The sequence below is a fragment of the Coccinella septempunctata genome, chromosome X, assembly GCF_907165205.1.
Source record: "Coccinella septempunctata chromosome X, icCocSept1.1, whole genome shotgun sequence".
NCBI lineage: Eukaryota > Metazoa > Arthropoda > Insecta > Coleoptera > Coccinellidae > Coccinella > Coccinella septempunctata.
This window is the reverse complement of record NC_058198.1, coordinates 15,275,842-15,301,101: the sequence shown is the minus strand read 5'-3', so window position 1 is coordinate 15,301,101 and position 25,260 is coordinate 15,275,842. Positions and strand designations below refer to the sequence as shown.

At 36.1% G+C, this 25,260-nt stretch overlaps 1 protein-coding gene across 1 annotated transcript; it reads right to left on the bottom strand.

The window, feature by feature from the left end:
- Positions 1-4,988: 4,988 nt before the first annotated feature.
- Positions 4,989-7,517, bottom strand: LOC123322276. Its single transcript, XM_044910219.1, has 3 exons — positions 7,426-7,517; positions 6,482-7,242; positions 4,989-5,989 (listed from the first exon to the last, which is right to left on the bottom strand). Exons 1-3 carry the CDS (start codon positions 7,515-7,517, stop codon positions 4,989-4,991), a joined length of 1,854 nt encoding a protein of 617 aa, XP_044766154.1.
- Between the last annotated feature and the right edge of the window lie 17,743 nt (positions 7,518-25,260).

Sequence of the window (25,260 nt, the reverse complement as noted above, 5' to 3'; positions counted from 1 at the left end):
AACTTCTGGATCAAGAAACTTAGGATCATGCATGACAAATTGACCTCCGCAATAAATGATGTCATTGAAAATCCTGAAAGAATGCCAGTATTCCTTACACATGGCACAACATTCTTGTTACATAAAGACCAAAGGAATACAGAAGACCCATCCAAGTACCGACCAATCACATGTCTTCCAACGATGTACAAATTAATCACATCGTGCATTTCAAACCGAATTCACAACCATTGCGAAAGGAATAACATCATCGCCATGCAACAGAAAGGATGCACCAAAGACAGCCGAGGATGCAAAGAACAACTAATAATAGATTCAGTTATCTGCAATCAAGCGTTCTCCAAGCGAAGGAATCTTTACGCTGCGTACATAGAGTACAAAAAAGCATTCGATTCTATACCTCACGAATGGCTCTTGACGATCTTGAAGATTTACAAGGTGGATCCCAATATTGTTAAGTTCCTGAAAAACGCCATGTCAACCTGGCGTACTAGTCTCCAAATGAAAGCAGCAGATTGCTCCATTACAACAGGACCTATTCCAATAAGACGCGGAATTTTCCAAGGAGACTCGCTGAGCGCTCTGTGGTTCTGCATGGCCCTGAATCCCTTGTCTCATAGATTGAATTCTACGGACTACGGATTTTCCATCAAGAGCGGGAGTAGAACTATGATGAAACTGAATCATCTCCTTTACATGGACGATTTGAAACTCTTCGCATCTACCAAAAAACAAATGCAACTGATGCTGAAAATGGTTGAAGGATTCTCGGAAGACATCAAAATGAAGTTTGGACTAGAAAAATGTCGACTGCTCACTTATTTGATATCCTCCTACTTAATTTTTACTGATAATTAGTATATCTGGTCATATTTTGAAGTTTTAATTTTTTTTATACCGTACTTGGAACGGGACCTAACGTTGTCTTTTGAGTACACCTAACAATTTTTAATTTTTTTTCAAACCTAATGTTTCATTTAGAATACACTCTATATCATAAATGATTCATTATAGCAGACTTGCACTCTGAATTCATACACAACCTATTGCTTGATAGCAGGTCAAGAAGCGTTCAGTGGATTTTTTTTGCATAGTACTTGAAACAGTACTAACTGTCAACTTTTATGATCCCCTATCAATTTTTATTTGTTTTCGAAATTTATGTTTCATTAAGAATATGCCGTAAATTCAAATATCAGACTTGCACTCCAATATTATGAATTTTCTATTTCTTGATCGCAGGTCAAGGAGCGTTCAGTCTTTTACGCATAGTACTTAAAACAGTACTGTTGTCTTTTCTCTACATCTAACAATTTTCAATTTTTTTCGAAGTTAATATTTCATTTTGAATATAGAGCGCGGGCTGGAGTTAAAAATCCTACAAAAGTTTTCATTTTATAGGTTTCTCCTTCTTCCTAAAAATCTCAATGTAGTCATTTACATTGAAAAGTTTGATATTAGGATCTTCTTTTCTTCTAATAGATGTCATATTCAGAATCTCCTTCAGAATGAAAGACCTCGTCAAGCGTTTTCTCAGATTTCCGTTCGACACATACTGCTTTTTTTCTCCAACATCGGAATTTATTTTCTTCACGACTTTTTGGCTATGTTCATCTTGATTACCTTCTCTTCTTGCAGAGTGAGTGTCGGATTTTTTCTGCGGAACTTTTCCTCTTTTTCGTTCTCCTACATGTGACTTCAGAAAATTCCTGATTTGTACTGTTCTCCTCAAGTCAATTTGTTTAGACTTCAATTTTTCCAATCTCATTCTCAAGATCTTCTTTCTGTCCATCTCGTCTTCCACAATGAAAAAAATATTTAAGTATGAAACGATAAAATTCGATAGTATCAAAGTTAAAAAATGTAAACCACAACACAATATTTGCAGCACGAAGCACATTCACAACTGAATACTTTGTACATCTACTCCGCTGTTATATAGCCCCTCTACCATCCCTCCTTAGCACCCCACCACCCAATTGCCCGTTCCGTCGTCTGATTCGATATTAGATTGCTGTGACTTAAAATTTCTATGGAATCAACGTATTACATTCGTTCGATTTAACTGTCACACGTCGGACTGTTTGTTGATTTATCCTTAACTTCCTATGACCAATTTTAAAGTGTTACTTTTATTAGTTGTATGATGAGCCTTGAGAAAGGAACAAAATAGTTCCGAAACGTTGGCGAATTCATAAGAGATTGTTTTTCAACCTGTCCAAATTCCTGCGATATTTTACTTATTGTGTTCAATTCATTATTTATGATACCTAAAAAGAACATATAAAATATTTTGTTATTTTGTGATACTTGAGCCTAACACTAAAAATACCTAAAATTATAGAGTGTTTTATAAAATTATGAGTTTATGAAACATATGCGAATTTAAATGATAATTGTCCAGAGTATTTTTCTTGCAGATAGAATATACTATATTACTGTTTATTTTTTCAAACGTTTCTGATATTATGAAATGATAAAATATCAACAATTGAAAAGTATAAGTTTTCGATACAGATAATAACTATCTGGATAAGCAAGTATTAAAGCGCATTAGTATTTCAATTCTTAAGTTTGTTTCAAATCTCGCTGCTCCAAACAATATTTCAAAATTAATAATTTCTAGAGAATTCTTTTTCATCATTTACATTCACGTTGTAGATGGTATACACGTTTTTCCTGAGGAAATAAAAACTATAGAAAGAATGTCCCTGAATAGATTTAACGACTCTGATGTATATGCAGAAATCCATGTAGGTTAGAATCGTTATTTTTTATTTTCACATTAATTATACGGAGCACTGCTATCTACTTCATGAATTTCCTTTTCAATGTCTTAACCGGGAAACCGAAAAATTTTGAGTATATAATAATGAATAAATAAATAAATAAATAAATAAATATATAATTAAAATGAAATATTCTCATATTATAAGAGTTAAAAACTTGGTTTCTTGAAAAACGGCATGGATTCCCCATCGAGTAACATGTGACTCTGGTGACATGACATTGAATTTTCCAAGATTTCCAGCTTTCAGTATGCTTTAACGATGGAATGGTGCAACATTCAGGAATTGTTGTCGAAGTCATAATGTATTTTTAACAGCATATCCACCAAAAAATTCTTTCGTTTCGTACTTTCATCGAAAAAAATTTGTTTAAATGAAAACCTCTATTTTAGTCGAATTATGATCCATCCTATCCTTACTATGCCCAAAATGGACAAGGTATTCCTGGATACGGAATATTCTGCTATCGTTTTTCAAAATGGGGAATTATACGGAAATAACTTGATATTAGTCCGAAAGTCACACTAAAACATTTGTAAGGCCTCACTATCTCCAAAATTTAAGACGAAAATCGGAAATTATATCCACGCCCAGTACGAAAAGAAGATATTAAAAAAAAAAAATAACCATTGCAAGTGACATTCAGTAAAGTGAAAATAAAATATCGCCAAAATAATGTCGAAATTAGACATAGTCATACTTATGCAAGTTTTTAGCCGTCCAACTTCATTTGCTGTTCAGATTATATATTTTATGATTTCTATGCTGATCCGGCTATCGAAAATATTCAAAATGATTTTTAAAAGGCCGTTTTATAGAAAAAAGTTTTATTTTGAGATGCTGGGGTTCGAACATAAATCGATAATTAATTGCAATATTTCCGAAAAATGCATCAACAATCAAATATCTTATTTCAAAATACTTCAAAGTTCCTGCTATACAATTCCTTGTTTTCGCAGGTAGTAATTATGACCAAATCGGTCCGTTGCGGGCGGAAATGTTGAGGGATGGTTTATTGTATTGGTTATACTGTACCTGTGTTATTCTGTACCTGTCACCTAGTCAAAGTAACAAATATTTTACTGTATACTTCAATACGTCAATGGTTTTGAATAGGGTTTTTTTTTGCTTATCAAGAAATAGTAGTCCCGTAGATCAGTTATGGCACTTTTTTGGTTTCCATGATATTGTTCTGGTTTTTTTTACAGATAAATCCCCTTTGTATTTGTCAAGAGAAATGAGATTTCGATAATTAAGTATGAACGTTGATTTCTATTCTATCTGTCTATTATATTCGTCAATGTAAACTGTTCTTTGTTTCAGGCTCAGGTAATTTCTTTTGAAATTAATTCATTTCAATGAAACATCCTCTACACATCCATATAGCTCATGGAAAACTTCGAAAAACCGAATAAAAAAGTTACTTCCTTCCGTCATGAATTTCTTAAAATGGATTGCTGAAATTTATTAGAGAAAATAACGAAAAATTTTGGTTGCAGTAGCCTTTTTCTTGAGGTTGAAACTGGAATAATAATATTCGCGAGAGAACTGAAGCTGGCATATAGAATAATGAGAAAACAATATAAAAAATTACGGTGCGTAGCGTAGCGTTAGATCTATGACGCCATTATAACTAGTGAAACTGAAAAGAGCAAATTTTTCCAATTATCTGTAGGATATAAATAGTAGATGAATCCCTAGAACAATGTTCTTGAATGACAAAAAAAAGCAGGATTGGAAATTATCCTGGTTATAGTGAACCAATGTCTCAATAAATGAGAGGATGAAATAACTCAAAACAAACGAAATTAATTCAGGAACATAATACACATTGATATAAAAGTGGACAAACAAATCAACAGTTGTTGGTTTTCATATAGTAATAGTAATAGTAATAGTAATAGTATTTATTGATTCCAGATAATTACAAAGTTTGTAAAAATGGAACATGTCAAAGCCAAATATACAATATCATTGGTTTTTACAAAATTCTTTGAACTCACAAATATCATATGGTTCACAATTCAAGATTAAAGTGTACAAAGATTTTCTGAATTTGGAAGGGCATGAAAGTTTTCTAATTTGAGAGGGCAATATATTGAATAAAGATATTGACATACATTCAACGCTTTTACCTCTTAATGAGGTCTTGTGGGATGGAACTGAATATGGAAACATTCTTCTGGTAGCATTCTGGTTTCAGAAACTCAGTAACTCAAAATAGCGGCTATGATTGCGGAAGAAAATCAGTAATCTATATATGTAAAGTCCATATATGGTAAGAATATTATTACTTTTGAATAAACCCCTACAAGATTCTCTAAAGCCCAGATTGAGCATAGTTCTTAAAGCTCTCTTTTGAACTATGAATAAATTACCTACATGGGAAGAGTTACCCCAAAAAATAATCCCATAGGACATAATTGACTGGAAATTAGAGTAATATATAATCTTCATTAGGTCAAAATCAATCTGATCCCTTAACATAAAGAGCATATAACAAATGGAGTTGAGCCTACATCTAAGTTGTTCAGTATGAGGTCCCCACTTCAAGTGTCTATCTAAAACAAGTCCCAAAAATACAACACTATGTTTGACCACAACATTGCTATTAGCAATATTCACTGATGAAGGATAGTTCAGTTTGGATTTTTCAGTGTAGAAGAAAATACACTGTGTCTTGTCAATATTTAAGATAAGATTGTGATCTTGAAACCAATCACCCACAGACTTCAAAACATTGTTCGAGTCCACAACAGCTGACACTATATCCGAAGATTTTAGCAAATAGTTGGTGTCATCAGCAAACATCCTCATAGAATACTTAGCTGAGACTTTTGCCTTAGGTAACTTGTTGATGTAGATGATAAAAAGAATAGGTCCCGGAATACTTCCCTGAGGAACGCCCATCTTATTCTCTCTTATGTCTGACTTGACTAATTCACCATCAACCTCCATAACAACTATCTGTTTGCGAGATGTAAGGTAGCTATCTATTAACTTTAATTGATTGTCTCTTATTCCACAGTCATCAAGGATCTCCAGCAGTCTTTCATGCTCCACACAATCGAAGGCCTTTGTTAAATCTAAGAATAGTCCCATAGGCACCTCACCACTCTCAAGGGAAACTAAGACTTCATTAATAAGCTCATAAGTAGCAGTTTCAATGCTTCTGTTTCTCACAAATCCATGCTGACAAGCTGAAATCACATCAAATTTATAGAAAAAATTCAGTAATCTGTTGGTCAATATTTTTTCGAAGACCTTGGAAAAAGCAGACAGAATGCTGATAGGCCTATAGCTATTGGGATCATCAACAGGACCCCTTTTATACAAGGGTTTCACAATAGCAATCTTGAGTTGGTCAGGAAAAATTCCCTCTTTGAATGAGCAGTTAACTATAAAACAAAGGGGTGCAATAATGAATTCAATCGATAATTTGAGTATCTTGATTGGTATCTCGTCATAGACACATGAAAGTTAATTTTTTAGAGCTTTAACTGTTTTCCGAACTTCATCATGTGTAACATCAAACATATAGAAGGATTTATCAAGTCTGTCCCGCTCTGTGCTAGAACCTCTCTCCAGACATTCAGTCAGCGCAGTAGGAAAATCAACGAAGAAATTATTGAACTCATTCGGACACAAGGAAGAATCGTCCAGATCACAAGAAGAAGCCGGAGAAGTCTTACTTTTTGTAAGAGAATTTATCACCTTCCAGGAGGCTTTTGACTTGTTTTCAGAGTTTCTTATGAAGTAACTGAAGTGGTCCCTCCTCGCCCTCGACAGGAGACTATCATAATGTTTCTTCACTGACTTATACGTGTCTTTCAATTCAGATCTAGAGAAAGAAAGTATGTATAATAAGTCGAGATGTTTTTTCATGTTTATTAGTTCAGGTGTTAGCTTGAAGTTATTCCTGGATGTTGAAGGATGAATGGTTACCTTAGGAAAACATCTATCAAATGTCTGAAAAAATCGGCTATGGAATATATTCCAAAGATGGTTAGGGTCAGATGAATTTACAAAGATGTCATCCCAACTCAACAGAGACAGCTCTTGGAGGAAGATATCGGTGGACTCATCATTTATTATTCTCCTCTTGACCGACTTTATTCTGCGATCAGTAGTGAAATTGAGGTTGGAAGTGAATTTCAGGGCGGAATGGTCACATATATGATGTTCGATCACCTTAGCTTGCCCCACCAGGGGGATTTTAACATTATCCAGACAGGTTCCCGATGAGGGTCGTGTGGGCTGACGAATCAAGGGTTCCAAGTTGAAACTCTCCAGGAGTGATATAAACCCAACACTGTCATGAGATCCTGACAGGATGTCCAGGTTGAAATCTCCCACCAAAATGAAAGGAGCTCTCTCAAGTGTACATTTCTCTAGAAGAGTCTTAAGTTTCTCTAAGAACAGATCCACATCTGCCAAAGGTTGGGAATTAGGCCTATAAACACATATAATCAGTATTTTATGATTATTTGAATGAATTTGAGCTGAAGAACACTCAATGACATTTGGTATACTAATAAGATTGTAGTCCGACCTTTCAGTGAATTTCAGTTCTTCTCTGATGTAGATTGCACATCCACCATGTCTCCCTCTTGAACGGCAGAAACTTGAAACTAACTTGTATCCGATTATCTTGTAGACAGGAAGTTCATCCTTGGACTTCCAGTGTTCTGTAATAGCTATTACGTCTGAGTTTTCCTCTTGAGCCATTAGCTGTAGGCCGTTCATAGCTGTACCCAAAGACTGAACATTCTGGTGAACAAGGCTAAAGTCCCTGGTGGGTTTGGACTTACCAAATTTGATAGATGAATTTAGCTGTTCTGGTTCATTCTGCTCTTCCGTAAAAAATTTCGGTCGAAAGAGAAATCCCTAAGAACGACACCTTCAGGCCAGAAAGAAAAATCTTATTATAAGCTGTGTCGCCTGGTAAGCCAATGCTTAAAGCGGAGTTTTGCCCAATAGTGTTGAGTTTTTTCACAATTATAAGTTCGTTATCATCCATATCTCCCAAGAAAGACCGTATATCTTGCTCCGAGACCTGTTTTCGTGCGATTTTCCCAACATAAATCCACCGTCTACGGATGGCACCCTTGATTGTATTATCTTCACAGTTAGTTTTAGTTCCATAACATATTTTCTTGCTATTTCTTGATTCTCGTTTTCCTTTCTTTCTTTCAACTGTAGACCATTCTAGATTGTTATCAGTGTCTTTCATAATGGAGTTCGATAATGAGAAATCGTTGGTCCTAATAGTTGGTTCAGACTCTTGGTTTTCAGGATTGTTTACAACTATTCGCGGATGCGGATGCTCGAATGACATTTGCGGTTGGAGAGCACGCGACTGCGCTTTACTGGAATTTGCCTTCACCATAGAACAGTATGTATTGTCCACAGACGTACTGGCTGAACCATTGGCGGGGTCTGCTGCCTTATCTTGAGCAAATGTGTTGACAACTTTTTTTGGGATGTTTTTACATGATGATTCTCGACTAAAATAGAATTCTTACTTTTCGTTTCTTCCAGAAGTGACTTCAAGTACTGAATTTCAATACGAAGTATCTTGTTTTCCGTCTTAAAAATAGTTTCGTCATGAGATTGACCTCCTTCAGATGCTACGTGGCGGCAAGTAGCATTCTTCCTCTTGGCTGCTTTTACTAAACATGAGGGATGAAATATTTCATCGCACTTGGAACATTTGGTGTAGGATTCACCCACTTTTCGATTGCAACAACTGCAAATTCTATCTGAATTTTCCGAAACACTCGGACTCGCTGAGCGGTCATATGGCACATCTTCACACGATGACATCTCGACGCGGAATGAGTTGATTTCGTTTATTTATCGCCCTTATTCGAAGGCTCACTTATTTGATATCCTCCTACTTAATTTTTGCTGATAATTAGTATATCTGGTCATATTTTGAAGTTTTAATTTTTTTTATACTATACTTGGAACGGGACCTAACGTTGTCTTTTGAGTACACCTTACAATTTTTAATTTTCTTTCAAACCTTATGTTTCATTTAGAATACACTCTATATCATAAATGATTCATTATATCAGACTTGCACTCTGAATTCATACATAACCTATTGCTTGATTGCAGGTCAAGAAGCGTTCAGTGGATTGTTTTTGCATAGTACTTGAAACAGTACTAACTGTTAACTTTTATGATCCCCTATCAATTTTTATTTGTTTTCAAAATCAATGTTTCATTAAGAATATGCTGTAAATTCAAATATCAGACTTGCACTCCAATATTATGAATTTTCTATTTCTTGATCGCAGGTCAAGGAGCGTTCAGTCTTTTACGCATAGTACTTAAAACAGTACTGTTGTCTTTTCTCTACATCTAACAATTTTCAATTTTTTTCGAAGTAAATATTTCATTTTGAATATAGAGCGCGGGCTGGAGTTACAAATCCTACAAAAGTTTTCATTTTATAGGTTTGTCCTTCTTCCTAAAAATCTCAATGTAGTCATTCACATTGAAAAGTTTGATTTTAGGATCTTCTTTTCTTCTAATAGATGTCATATTCAGAATCTCCTTCAGAATGAAAGACCTCGTCAAGCGTTTTCTCAGATTTACGTTCGACACATACTGCTTTTTTTCTCCAACATCGAAATTTATTTTCTTCACGACTTTTTGGCTATGTTCCTCTTGATTACCTTCTCTTCTTGCAGCATGAGTGTCGGATTTTTTCTGCTGAACTTTTCCTCTTTTTTGTTCTCCTACATGTGACTTCAGAAAATTCCTGATTTGAACTGTTCTCCTCAAGTCAATTTGTTTAGACTTCAATTTTTCCAATCCCATTCTCAAGATCTTCTTTCTGTCCATCTCGTCTTCCACAATGAAAAAAATATTTAAGTATGAAACGATAAAATTCGATAGTATCAAAGTTAAAAAATGTAAACCACAACACAATATTTGCAGCACGAAGCACATTCACAACTGAATACTTTGTACATCTACTCCGCTGTTATATAGCCCCTCTACCATCCCTCCCTAGCACCCCACCACCCAGTTGCCCGTTCCGTCGTCTGATTCGATATTAGATTGCTGTGACTTAAAATTACTATGGAATCAACGTATTACATTCGTTCAATTTAACTGTCACAAGTCGGACTGTTTGTTGATTTATCCTTAACTTCCTATGACCAATTTTGAAGTGTTACTTTTATTAGTTGTATGATGAGCCTTGAGAAAGGAACAAAATAGTTCCGAAACGTTGGCGAATTCATAAGAGATTGTTTTTCAACCTGTCCAAATTCCTGCGATATTTTACCTATTGTGTTCAATCCATTATTTATGATACCTAAAAAGAACATATAAAATATTTTGTTATTTTGTGATACTTGAGCCTAACACTAAAAATACCTGAAATTATAGAGTGTTTTATATAATTATGAGTTTATGAAACATATGCGAATTTAAATGATAATTGTCCAGAGAATTTTTCTTACAGAAAGAATATACTATTATATATTACTGTTCATTTTTTCAAACGTTTCTGATATTATGAAATGATAAAATATCAACAATTGAAAAGTATAAGTTATCGATACAGATAATAACTATCTGGATAAGCAAGTATTGAAGCGCATTAGTATTTCAATTCTTAAGTTTGTTTCAAATCTCGCTGCTCCAAACAATATTTCAAAATTAATAATTTCTAGAGAATTCTTTTTCATCATTTACATTCACGTTGTAGATGGTATACACGTTTTTCCTGAGGAAATAAAAACTATAGAAAGAATGTCCCTGAATGAATTTAATGATGTATATGCAGAAATCCATGTAGGTTCCTATATATAAGTACAGAATCGTTATTTTTTATTTTCACCCTAATTATACGGAGCACTACTATCTACTTCATGAATTTCATTTTCAATGTCTTAACCGAGAAACCGAAAAATTTTGAGTATATAATAATGAATAAATAAATAAATAAATAAATAAATAAATAAATCAATAATAAAAATGAAATATTCTCATATTTTAAGAGCTAAAAACTTGGTTTCTTAAAAAACGGCATGGATTCCCCATCGAGTAACATGTGACTCTGGTGACATGACATTGAATTTTCCAAGATTTCCAGCTTTCAGTATGCTTTAACGATAGAAGGGTGCAACATTCAGGAATTGTTGTCGAAGTCATAATGTATTTTAAACAGCATATCCACCAAAAAATTCTTTCGTTTCGTACTTTCATCGAAAAAAATTTGTTTAAATGAAAACCTCTATGTTAGTCGAATTATGATCCATCCTTATTATGCCCAAAATTGACAAGGTATTCCTGGATACGGAATATTCTGCTATCGTTTTTCAAAATGAGGAATTATACGGAAATAACTTGATATTAGTCCGAAAGTCACACTAAAACATTTGTAAGGCCTCACTATCTCCAAAATTTAAGACGAAATTCGGAAATTATATTCACGCCCAGTACGAAAAGAAGATATTAAAAAAAAAAATAACCAATGCAAAGTGACATTCAGTAAAGTGAAAATAAAATATCGCCAAAATAATGTCGAAATTAGACATAGTCAAACTTATGCAAGTTTTTGGCCGTCCAACTTCATTTGCTGTTTAGATTAGATATTTTATGATTTCTATGCTGATCCGGCTATCGAAAATATTCAAAATGATTTTCAAAAGGCCGTTTCATAGAAAAAAGTTCTATTTTGAGATGCTGGGGTTCGAACATAAATCGATAATTAATTGCAATATTTCCGAAAAATGCATCAACAATCAAATATCTTATTTCAAAATATTTCAAAGTTCCTGCTATACATTTGCTTGTTTTCGCAGGTAGTAATTATGACCAAATCGGTCAGTTGCGGGCGGAAACGTTGAGGGATGGTTTATTGTATTGGTTATACTGTACCTGTGTTATTCTGTACCTGTCACCTAGTCAAAGTAACAAATATTTTACTGTATACTTCAATACGTCAATGGTTTTGAATAGGGTTTTTTTTTGCTTATCAAGAAATAGTAGTCCCGTAGATCAGTTATGGCACTTTTTTGGTTTCCATGATATTGTTCTGGTTTTTTTTACAGATAAATCCCCTTTGTATTTGTCAAGAGAAATGAGATTTCGATAATTAAGTATGAACGTTGACTTCTATTCTATCTGTCTATTATATTCGTCAATGTAAACTGTTCTTTGTTTCAGGCTCAGGTAATTTCTTTGAAATTAATTCATTTCAATGAAACATCCTCTACACATCCATATAGCTCATGGAAAACTTCGAAAAACCGAATAAAAAAGTTACTTTCTTCCGTCATGAATTTCTTAAAATGGATTGCTGAAATTTATTAGAGAAAATAACGAAAAATTTTGGTTGCAGTAGCCTTTTTCTTGAGGTTGAAACTGGAATAATGATATTCGCGAGAGAACTGAAGCTGGCATATGGAATAATGAGAAAACAATATAAAAAATTACGGTGCGTAGCGTAGCGTTAGATCTATGACGCCATTATAACTAGTGAAACTGAAAAGAGCAAATTTTTCCAATTATCTGTAGGATATAAATGGTAGATGAATCCCTAGAACAATGTTCTTGAATGACAAAAAAAAGCAGGATTGGAAATTATCTTGGTTATAGTGAACCAATGTCTCAATAAATGAGAGGATGAAATAACTCAAAACAAACGAAATTAATTCAGGAACATAATACACATTGATATAAAAGTGGACAAACAAATCAACAGTTGTTGGTTTTCATATATCCGAGTTGATTTCGTTTATTTATCGCCCTTATTCGAAGGCTCACTTATTTGATATCCTCCTACTTAATTTTTGCTGATAATTAGTATATCTGGTCATATTTTGAAGTTTTAATTTTTTTTATACCGTACTTTGAACGGGACCTAACGTTGTCTTTTGAGTACACCTTACAATTTTTAATTTTTTTTCAAACCTAATGTTTCATTTAGAATACACTCTATATCATAAACGATTCATTATATCAGACTTGCACTCTGAATTCATACATAACCTATTGCTTGATTGCAGGTCAAGAAGCGTTCAGTGGATTGTTTTTGCATAGTACTTGAAACAGTACTAACTGTTAACTTTTATCATCCCCTATCAATTTTTATTTGTTTTCAAAATCAATGTTTCATTAAGAATATGCTGTAAATTCAAATATCAGACTTGCACTCCAATATTATGAATTTTCTATTTCTTGATCGCAGGTCAAGGAGCGTTCAGTCTTTTACGCATAGTACTTGAAACAGTACTGTTGTCTTTTCTCTACATCTAACAATTTTCAATTTTTTTCGAAGTTAATATTTCATTTTGAATATAGAGCGCGGGCTGGAGTTACAAATCCTACAAAAGTTTTCATTTTATAGGTTTCTCCTTCTTCCTAAAAATCTCAATGTAGTCATTCACATTGAAAAGTTTGATATAAGGATCTTCTTTTCTTCTAATAGATGTCATATTCAGAATCTCCTTCAGAATGAAAGACCTCGTCAAGCGTTTTCTCAGATTTCCGTTCGACACATACTGCTTTTTTTCTCCAACATCGGAATTTATTTTCTTCACGACTTTTTGGCTATGTTCATCTTGATTACCTTCTCTTCTTGCAGCGTGAGTGTCGGATTTTTTCTGCGGAACTTTTCCTCTTTTTCGTTCTCCTACCTGTGACTTCAGAAAATTCCTGATTTGAACTGTTCTCCTCAAGTCAATTTGTTTAGACTTCAATTTTTCCAATCCCATTCTCAAGATCTTCTTTCTGTCCATCTCGTCTTCCACAATGAAAAAAATATTTGAGTATGAAACGATAAAATTCGATAGTATCAAAGTTAAAAAATGTAAACCACAACACAATATTTGCAGCACGAAGCACATTCACAACTGAATACTTTGTACATCTACTCCGCTGTTATATAGCCCCTCTACCATCCCTCCCTAGCACCCCACCACCCAATTGCCCGTTCCGTCGTCTGATTCGATATTAGATTGCTGTGACTTAAAATTTCTATGGAATCAACGTATTACATTCGTTCAATTTAACTGACACACGTCGGACTGTTTGTTGATTTATCCTTATCTTCCTATGACCAATTTTAAAGTGTTACTTTTATTAGTTGTATGATGAGCCTTGAGAAAGGAACAAAATAGTTCCGAAACGTTGGCGAATTCATAAGAGATTGTTTTTCAACCTGTCCAAATTCCTGCGATATTTTACTCATTGTGTTCAATTCATTATTTATGATACCTAAAAAGAACATATAAAATATTTTGTTATTTTGTGATACTTGAGCCTAACACTAAAAATACCTAAAATTATAGAGTGTTTTATATAATTATGAGTTTATGAAACATATGCGAATTTAAATGATAATTGTTCAGAGTATTTTTCTTACAGAAAGAATATACTATATTACTGTTTATTTTTTCAAACGTTTCTGATATTATGAAATGATAAAATATCAACAATTGAAAAGTATAAGTTATCGATACAGAATAACTATCTGGTTAAGCAAGTATTGAAGCGCATTAGTATTTCAATTCTTAAGTTTGTTTCAAATCTCGCTGCTCCAAACAATATTTCAAAATTAATAATTTCTAGAGAATTCTTTTTCATCATTTACATTCACGTTGTAGATGGTATACACGTTTTTCCTGAGGAAATGAAAACTATAGAAAGAATGTCCCTGAATAGATTTAACGACTCTGAAGTATATGCAGAAATCCATGTAGGTTCCTATATATAAGTACAGAATCGTTATTTTTTATTTTCACCCTAATTATACGGAGCACTACTATCTACTTCATGAATTTCATTCTCAATGTCTTAACCGGGAAACCAAAAAATTTTTAGTATATAATAATGAATAAATAAATAAATAAATAAATGAATAAATAAATAAATAAATAAATAAATAAATAAATAATTAAAATGAAATATTCTCATATTATAAGAGCTAAAAACTTGGTTTCTCAAAAAACGGCATGGATTCCCCATCGAGTAACATGTGACTCTGGTGACATGACATTGAATTTTCCAAGATTTTGTAACGTACTTTTCACTTTGACGAATTTTTTTTTAAAGAATAAATGAAAATTATAATAGTTACACTGCGAACGGCAGCTGTTCGCCGAAGAACATTGATGGGTGTGAGGTTCTTTTCTTCAACAAATTTTGGGAGGGCGCCAATTAGTTTTAGTTCCGTTTAAAACATTGAATTCATGGCAAACTAATAAAACCACAAATGACAAATAAGAAGATGTTAAAGGTGAATGATGAAGAAAATATTCATAATTAAAATCCAGGTACTTATTTATTTTCCTGATGTTCAGAACAGTATCGGCACTCACTGAGTTCTTACTTAAGGGTTGGTGGAGATGTCAACTTGGGGATGGTGATGGCTTCGGTTTTCACAGCAATTGTTGATTCCAATATTTGGCGAGACGGCAGTACGGCAGCGAAATCGAGAATTTTTTCTTGGATGAACAAAATTACACCCAGTGAAAGAACCCTGATGAACGATTCAAAAGAATTCAGTAAAAATACAACAAATGATCGTTAAACTCACCTTTTAAAAAGGGTTCTTAAAGCACGAAATCTAATTTTCAATCGATATGTGACTAATCAGTAAGATCACTAGTTTTTATTCGGAAACAAATCCCCTTTCGAGATTATGATCGTGGACGTTAGTCTTCATATAGCATCTGACTGAATTCTTCAAGAAATCCGTACGCTTCGCGATAAGTTTTTTATGAAATCTCCAAAACACATGCCATCTCCAAACAAACATCTCCCCAATATTAAATCACACATAGGAAACTATAATACCAGTTTATGGATTACAAATGATTTGCGTTTCCTTGTACAGATGGTAGAATATACTAAACACAATGCTGGAGGAATTAATTCATCAAATTCATTCTTTCAATACCTGATTATAATTTTGTAATGCTACACCACCCCTCTCCGAACCAAAAAAAAAAATTGTCTTTGAAATGCAATTTTTTTTTTGACTAATTATCGACAAGAATGATTCGTCTATGATGAATATTTTAGAAAAACGTACTTTAAAATATGTACTCAACCAACTAGACTACTTATAATCTAAACGATAATATTGACAACTAACCTAAATAATCCTAACGCCTTATTATCACTATCAGTCTAACTAGTTTGTTTGACTCTATTCCTACTCTAACTAACCTACGGTAACCTATTCTACCTAAATCTATTTTGACTATCCTAACTCAACCTATTCTAAGCTATTTTTGTCCTATTCTTACCTATTTTTGTCCTATTCTAACCTATTTCTGCCCTATTCTAACCTGTTTTTGTCCTATTCTAACCTATTTCTGTCCTATTCTAACCTGTTTTTGTCCTATTCTAACCTATTTCTATTCAAGCTAGCCTATATCTTATCCTATCATAACCTATTCGCTTAACCTACAGCTAAACCTACCTAAGATGTTGGGGGAGTTAATAGACAAATCCTGATCGCGATCAGTTGTCATCCTTTTACGATGAGGGAGGGTATTTTGCATAATAAACGAAAAACAAAATGCAAACGATAGTTCAAATTCAATAAATCCAAAAAAAAACACGAAACGGAAACATCGGAATTAGAACCGAAATAAGGTTTCACGTCTTTAATATGCCATTTACCATCATGCAACCCTTTTAAATCTTCCAAATAATAACACAAACTCGAAGCTTTCTTATGTACTCTACGCAACACATATCTGGATGCTAACTTCGACGAAAATTTCTTTGTAGCGTCCGATAAAACTTTGTTTCGACGCCAAACCTTCTCTCCTACATTGAAAGAATATTGTTTTCGACGCAAATTATAAGTCCGGGCGTTTCTATCATAAGCTTTATGAAGTCTTTTTTTGATATCATGGAAAATGCTAGCTAACGGTTCAATATTTTCAGCATAAATATCCCTATTTTCAGGTAGCAATTGAATACCGTCAGTAGACTTTATTTGTCCATAATAATCGCCACTGGTAGGAACGTTTCGTCCAAAATTCAAATAAGCCGGGGTATACCCTGTCACTTCATGTTTGGCGGTGTTTAAAGCAAATGCAATTTTTTGAATATCTTTGTCCCGGTCGCAATGATTTAAGCCTTCGATGTAACAGCGAATAGTTGTCCCTACTGTTTGATTCGTTCTTTCCACGAAATCGCATTGAGGTGAATAAACGGCGGTATACCAAATCTTCTGGACTTTATAAGATTCAGCCAATTTCTTCATAGTGCGGCCGGCAAATTGAGCACCGTTATCCGAAATAATGAATTGTGGAATTTCAAACTTCAGAAACACGTCGGATTCTAAAAATTTAACTATATTCTCAGCTGTCGCTTTTTGCATAGGATGCAGTACAACATATTTAGTGAACCAATCCGCTATAACCAGCAAGAATGTATTGCCCCGTTTAGATCTGGGAAATGGACCCATTAAATCCAAAGCAATGACTTGCCATGGAAAATTTACATTTTTCTCCTTTCTCATCAATCCTAGTCCGGGTTTGTTATAAACTTTTTGAGCTCCACAAATTTTACACTGACGAATGAACTTAAGGATATCGAACCTCATTTTAGGCCAATAATAAAGTTCACTGATTCTGGCGAACGTTTTATAAAAACCTAGGTGTCCGCAGGTTGGAGGATCGTGAAATGTTCTTATTATTTCACTGCGCTTGTTATTTGGTATGACGGTTTTCCACTCGGAAATATTTGACTGAACCGGAACATTAGATGGAACAAGTTTATAAAGAATGTCATCTTCAACCTTCCACTGTGGATATTTCTGAGGTTCATTTTTGATTTTAAGACGCATATTACGATACCAATTATCCAAGTTTTCTTCACTAATTGATATAAGACATACTTCACTGGACTCATGAATACGACTAATGGTGAAAGGACGATCGAAATCAGGGGAGGTTAGTATGGGCGAAGCTACCAAAGCTTCTTTTATCTTAAGAAATGCCTCCTCGGCTTGAGGGGTCCATTCGATAGCTTGACGTTTTCTTTTACCCTTTATCAAATCGTTAATTGGAGATATTAAGGTGGAAAAATCTCTAATGAAACTTCGGTACCAAGAACACATTCCGATGAATCTTTTGATTTGCGTAGTGGTATTCGGGCGAGGAAAATTTACCATACACGAAATTTTATCAGGATCAGTTTTCAGACCATGACCGTCAACAACATATCCTAAGTACTTTATAGAATTTCGAAAGAAATGACATTTATCCCTAGCACCCCACCACCCAATTGCCCGTTCCGTCGTCTGATTCGATATTAGATTGCTGTGACTTGATTCTATGGAATCAACGTATTACATTCGTTCAATTTAACTGTCACACGTCGGACTGTTTGTTGATTTATCCTTAACTTCCTATGACCAATTTTAAAGTGTTACTTTTATTAGTTGTATGATGAGCCTTGAGAAAAGAACAAAATAGTTCCGAAACGTTGGCGAATTCATAAGAGATTGTTTTTCAACCTGTCCAAATTCCTGCGATATTTTACTTATTGTGTTCAATCCATTATTTATGATACCTAAAAAGAACATATAAAATATTTTGTTATTTTGTGATACTTGAGCCTAACACTAAAAATACCTGAAATTATGGAGTGTTTTATATAATTATGAGATTATGAAACATATGCGAATTTAAATGATAATTGTCCAGAGTATTTTTCCTACAGAAAGAATATACTATATTACTGTTTATTTTTTCAAACGTTTCTGATATTATGAAATGATAAAATATTAAAATTGAAAAGTATAAGTTATCGATACAGATAATAACTGAAGAAAGATAGCAGGAATTTGGACACTTATTATTCAAAAATTTTATTCAAAATTTGCCGACGTTTCGGAGAAGCATTTCTCCTTTCTCAAGGCTGTGGGAAACAAGTAAACCTTAACGTTTAACATAGGAGACGAAAGCCATGACAAAGCACTCACCTTATTTTATTCTATTTAAAGAAGAAATTTTTGAATCGTCAAACATGAGAAAAATAAGTTGGACATTCGCCAGATATTGTCACAAAATTGTTGATCTAGAAAGATTTTTTGTTGAGTTCTGTTACATGGGTAAATTTGAAGACTATTATAAGAGTCGAGGTTAAAAAGGGGACTAACACAGAATACATTTTCTTTTTCTTTTTTTCTCTGGGTTAGTGGTATGTCACAGCTGTCAAAGCCATCTATGCTAAGATAAAACAAACAGAACATTGCACAAAGTTGTTAACAAACCGAGCAAAACTACATGTTAGCTATGAGGCTATGGTACACCGAGCTTAAGTCTTGCGTGTCCTCTCTAAAATTCACCGTGCACTGTCTTTGTATGTGTATCATTTCACTAATGAGTCTTCTATTATAGCCTGATTCTTTGTCCAATATGGAAACATTCGAGAAGTAAAAACTATGTGAATTCACTATTGCATGTGTGGCTAGTGCTGTTCTCTGTGTACTTTTATCCCTCTTGTTTACGTCATTTTGGTGTTGTCTGATTCTGTCCTGGAGCAACTGCTTGGTTTGGCCCACATAACATCTCTCGCAGTCACCACACGGAATCTTGTATATCACCTCTGATTGTTTTAGGATGGGGGTGTCGTCTTTGAGCTTGGTGAAGAATCTCTTCTTTACATTGATCTTATTGTAAAAGGCAGCTGTCACATTGTGCTCCCGAAACACCCTGTTTATCTGGTATGACAGCCCAGGATACATAACTAGTCTTGTGAACCTCCTAACACTGTTATCATTACTGGCTGAAGGCTCTTCCAATCCCGGTGTGACATACTCCCGTTGTTGTTTTCTTTTGTACTCGTTAATTATGGTCTTGATGTAGTGAAGTGGATAGTTGTTCCTTCGTAATATTTTCGTGACCTTATCTAAATTTTGTGGTATGAACCTCTCATTGCTGAGTGATACAGCTCTGTTGACCAGATTGAACGCCACATTTCTCTTTTGGCTATAACTGTGGTTAGACAAGTAGTTAATACATCTGCCCGAATGTGTAGGCTTGGTATACCAGTTGGTGATAAGTTTATTGTTTTCCCTTACAATAAATAGGTCCAAAAATGGAATGCTGCAATCTTTTTCCATTTCAAGGGTGTTTATTATTATAATTATTATTATGTTTTTTATTTTGCTCAAGAAATATTTTCGAAGTCCTTCAATTTCCTGGGACATACGGTTGGACAAATCAACAATTCCTCTACCCCCAAGATGTCGTGGCAGCTCGGTCCGTTCTATTGAGCTTTTGGGGTGATGTTTATTGTGTTTAGTCAGCATCGTCCTTATTCTTCTCTGTAAAGCTGCTAAATCGGTGGTCGTCCAAGAGATAATACCAAATGAATAGCTCAGCGCCGAGCAAGCGTAGGTGTTAATCGCTTTTATCAGATTCTTGCTGTTAAGACCAGTTCTCATTATCCTCCTCAATCTTCGGGTGAACTCCTCCGCTAATTCTTTCTTCATCTGGGTGTGATTGATTTTTCTTGCCTGTTTTATGCCTAGATACTTGTATGTGTCTCCTTCCTTTAATGCTTCAATTTCTGCACCTTCCTTGAGTTTGAACGAACCATCTTCTATTTTCGCTCTCGTTATGTTAAGCACTCGACATTTTTCAAGTCCAAACTTCATTTTGATGTCTTCCGAGAATCCTTCCACCATTTTCAGCATCAGTTGCATTTGTTTTTTGGTAGATGCGAAGAGTTTAAAGTCGTCCATGTAAAGGAGATGATTCAGTTTCATCATAGTTCTACTGCCGCTCTTGATGGAAAATCCGTAGTCCGCAGAATTCAATCTATAAGACAAGGGATTCAGGGCCATGCAGAACCACAGAGGGCTCAGCGAGTCTCCTTGGAAAATTCCGCGTCTTATTGGAATAGGTCCTGTTGTAATGGAGCAATCTGCTGCTTTCATTTGAAGACTAGTACGCCAGGTTGACGTGGCGTTTTTCAGGAACTTAACAATATTGGGATCCACCTTGTAAATCTTCAAGATCGTCAAGAGCCATTCGTGAGGTATAGAATCGAATGCCTTTTTGTAGTCTATGTACGCAGCGTAAAGATTCCTTCGCTTGGAGAACGCTTGATTGCAGATAACTGAATCTATTATTAGTTGTTCTATGCATCCTCGGCTGTCTTTGGTGCATCCTTTCTGTTGCATGGCGATGATGTTATTCCTTTCGCAATGGTTGTGAATTCGGTTTGAAATGCACGATGTGATTAATTTGTACATCGTTGGAAGACATGTGATTGGTCGGTACTTGGATGGGTCTTCTGTATTCCTTTGTTCTTTAGGTAACAAGAATGTTGTGCCATGTGTAAGGAATACTGGCATTCTTTCAGGATTTTCAATGACATCATTTATTGCGGAGGTCAATTTGTCATGCATGATCCAAAGTTTCTTGATCCAGAAGTTCTGTAATCCATCAGGCCCAGGTGCTTTCCAGTTGTGCAGTCCTCTGATAGCTGATTTTACTTCTTCAATTGTGATCATGTCATGCTGCATCGGCTCATATTTTATAGCTTCAGATTTTTCATCTTCAATCCATCCGGTATCTCCATTGAAGTGAGGTTTCGTTGATAATTGTTCGGTCCAGAATTGTTCAATGGCTTCCTTTGGTGGTAACTTTCCATTCTCTCCATCCGACGATGTGAGTGACCGGTAGAAAGATTCTTCCGACTTTTCGAATGAATTATTGTCTCTTTTCCGGCTATAATTGCTTTTATATCTCCTCAGGCGTTCTGCATACAGACTTAATTTTTGCTTCAGAGTGTCGAGGCAATGGTGAGCTGTAGCATTCTCCGTCTCTCGTTCTGTGTGTGTCCTGTTTCTATCCATGATCTCTTTGGCAGCTTTCACAACCTTTCTTCCTCGATTTCCGTTCAAGTACTCCGTCAGTCGTCCAATGTCTCTTCTTAGCCTTTCTGTTTTGTGTTGAAGACGTTTCTGCCATGCTGGCGCGTGTAATTTGTGTAATATTGGACCATCATTGCTCGTTCGGCGAATTTTTGCCCCTATGGTTTTCGCTGTCGTTAGCGCTGCACAGTGAAAAACTAGATGCAGATATTCCAATGAACTTCCGTTCTGTAGGTATTCAGGTAAAACGTCCTTATTCAAGATGTCGATTATAAGTGACAGTTTCTTGGATGTATTGAGCCGTGGAGGTGCTACTCGATGAAGAGGATCTGTTCCTTCCAGTTCGGCAAAGTATCTCCTCATGTCAGAGTCAACTTGTCGGCGGAGCTCTTCCCTATCGTCCTGGTGTTCAGGCTCACTTGCGTTGCAAGATGGACTTTCAGTATCAGTTTCTTCTGCCTGTTGTTGCCCAGGCATGTGAATTTCATCAGAGATGTTGGTGTTATTCTCTATTGCAGGCGGACTCTGAAGTTCTCGTTTAATTGCGTCTATTCGGGCCGTTGGTATTAGTTCATTCCTCAGAATTACGCGGTACTGGTCTGCCACTCGTTGTTCTGTGACATTGAGATTTGGGTAGGCGTTGCAGAATTCCTCATGGAGCCTTTTCCTATAGTTGTTCGTGTTCTGCCCTAGTCCCGTGATGGAGTTATATATGCGCACTATAGTTTCATTCATGGACGTTGTCCACTTCATGCGCTTTCTAACTAACCCCGCTTGGGTGAGCACTGGCTGAATATCCTGCGCAGCACCTTCAGCGGTTCGAGTCGGCGATTGAATTGGACTCGTTGGTTGCTGTTGTTGCTTTGGAGCTGTAGCTTCTTTTGCAGCAGGAGCCCGCTTCCTCAACATCCTGCCACCGACGTCCCGCATGCTGTCATGTCCAGCGCCGGCTCCAGACATGCCCTGACGATCCCCAGGCAGCGACTTGTTTCCGAGGCTTCTCGTGATCACTATTTTCATGGGTTTGTGCTCCCCTTTCTCGGTTTGGGTGAGGGGTAGAGAAATGAGAGCAGAAAGAGCACCCCTATTAAGGATGTGAAAGAGAGAGGAAAAAGGAATGGGACTGCGGACAGCAGGCGTGGCTGGCTGCACCGTCTACGTCGTTACGATGGCTGCCGGGCAGGCCATCTACTAGATAGCTGCCAGACAGGCCAGACATTATTATGACTTTAGCCTTGCGGCTTTCACACTCCTCTCCAGAGGAAAATTCACTTATCCCAGATATCTCAGATATCAAAAGGATTAAGCTCTGTTGGAGCCCTTTCCAGGTTTTCGGGCTCGTGGTGGTGGTCGGGTCCGGGTCGCTCCTCGCCTCCCTGCTGTAGGTTGGATTCCTGCTCCACCCGCACTTCCTGTCGGAGCAGACGGTGTTCCTCTGCATTCCCCATGTACTTGCGTACAGTTCTCGCCGTTCCGAGCAGTACCGCCTTCTGCATGACTCTATAGATATTTTCGTCCAACTGAAGTTTCCTCAAGTTCTCTAGTAGTTTCTTCGGTATCAGGCATGTAGATGAAATGACAATAGGGATGGTCTTGATATCTTTCAGCTTCCACTGTCTTCTGGTTTGTTCCTCGAGATCTCTGTATTTTGAAATTTTTTCAGTGTGTCTATCTTGAAGATTGTTATTATTTGGAATTGCCACGTCGATGAATAGTGCTGTGTCCTCATCCTTATTGAGCAATATGAGGTCTGGTCTATTGTGGGTTATTTTCCGGTCTGTGAGAACAGTGCGATCCCAGTAGAGCTTGTGATGTTCGTTTTCCAGCACAGCATCTGGATGGTAATTGTAATAAGGAACCCTTTTCGAAGTTAGAAGTTGGTGTTTTAGTGCCAATTCTTGGTGAAGAATCTTGGCAACAGCATCATGTCTATTTTTGTATTCCGTGCCCGCGAACTTCTGACATCCCCCGGTGATGTGCTGGATAGTTTCATGTGTCGCACAGCCATAACGACAGCTATCGTCCGCTACTGAGGCATCCTTGGCGATGTATCTCATGTAATTTCTTGTTGGAATCACCTGATCCTGGATGGCGAGCATGAAGCCCTCTGTCTCAGGAAACAACCTTCCGGAAGTCAACCAGTAGTTCGACGCAGATATGTCGACGTAATCATGGTTGACCTCATTCTGGTGCCTCCCATGCAAAGGTTTGCCAATCAGTTTCTGCATTTTACTTTCTGCAGAGTGTTCGACGGTTTCCAAGTGATCCTGGTGTAGCTTTAACGGTGTTGAAGTATCAGCAACACAAACTACTCGATGGAGTTCTGACGAAGCTGCCTTGCTCAAGAAATAGTTTCGAAGTCCTTCAATTTCCTGGGACATACGGTTGGACAAATCAACAATTCCTCTACCCCCAAGATGTCGTGGCAGCTCTGTCCGTTCTATTGAGCTTTTGGGGTGATGTTTATTGTGTTTAGTCAGCATCGTCCTTATTTTTCTCTGTAAAGCTGCTAAATCGGTGGTCGTCCAAGAGATAATACCAAATGAATAGCTCAGCGCCGAGCAAGCGTAGGTGTTAATCGCTTTTATCAGATTCTTGCTGTTAAGACCAGTTCTCATTATCCTCCTCAATCTTCGGGTAAACTCCTCCGTTAATTCTTTCTTCATCTGAGTCTGATTGATTTTTCTTGCCTGTTTTATGCCTACTTACTTGTATGTGTCTCCTTCCTTTAATGCTTCAATTTCTGCACCTTCCTTGAGTTTGAACGTACCATCTTCTATTTTCCCTCTCGTTATGTTTAGCAGTCGACATTTGTCTAGTCCAAACTTCATTTTGATGTCTTCCGAGAATCCTTCCACCATTTTCAGCATCAGTTGCATTTGTTTTTTGGTAGATGCGAAGAGTTTCAAATCGTCCATGTAAAGGAGATGATTCAGTTTCATCATAGTTCTACTGCCGCTTTTGATGGAAAATCCGTAGTCCGTAGAATTCAATCTATGAGACAAGGGATTCAGGGCCATGCAGAACCACAGAGGGCTCAGCGAGTCTCCTTGGAAAATTCCGCGTCTTATTGGAATAGGTCCTGTTGTAATGGAGCAATCTGCTGCTTTCATTTGAAGACTAGTACGCCAGGTTGACATGGCGTTTTTCAGGAACTTAACAATATTGGGATCCACCTTGTAAATCTTCAAGATCGTCAAGAGCCATTCGTGAGGTATAGAATCGAATGCTTTTTTGTAGTCTATGTACGCAGCGTAAAGATTCCTTCGCTTGGAGAACGCTTGATTGCAAATAACTGAATCTATTATTAGTTGTTCTTTGCACCCTCGGCTGTCTTTGGTGCATCCTTTCTGTTGCATGGCGATGATGTTATTTCTTTCGCAATGGTTGTGAATTCGGTTTGATATGCACGATGTGATTAATTTGTACATCGTTGGAAGACATGTGATCGGTCGGTACTTGGATGGGTCTTCTGTATTCCTTTGGTCTTTAGGTAACAGGTATGTTGTGCCATGTGTGAGGAATACTGGCATTCTTTCAGGATTTTCAATGACATCATTTATTGCGGAGGTCAATTTGTCATGCATGATC

Excerpts from the sequence above, each read along its gene's own strand:
- LOC123322276 (XM_044910219.1), bottom strand. The coding sequence starts at position 7,517 with ATGGCTCAAGAGGAAAACTCAGACGTAATAGCTATTACAGAACACTGG. Across the intron at positions 7,243-7,425 it reads TACAAGATAATCGGATACAA|GCCTAATTCCCAACCTTTGG; the intron begins GTTAGTTTCAAG and ends ATGTGTTTATAG. Across the intron at positions 5,990-6,481 it reads GATAAATTCTCTTACAAAAA|CTTGTCAGCATGGATTTGTG; the intron begins GTAAGACTTCTC and ends ATGTGATTTCAG.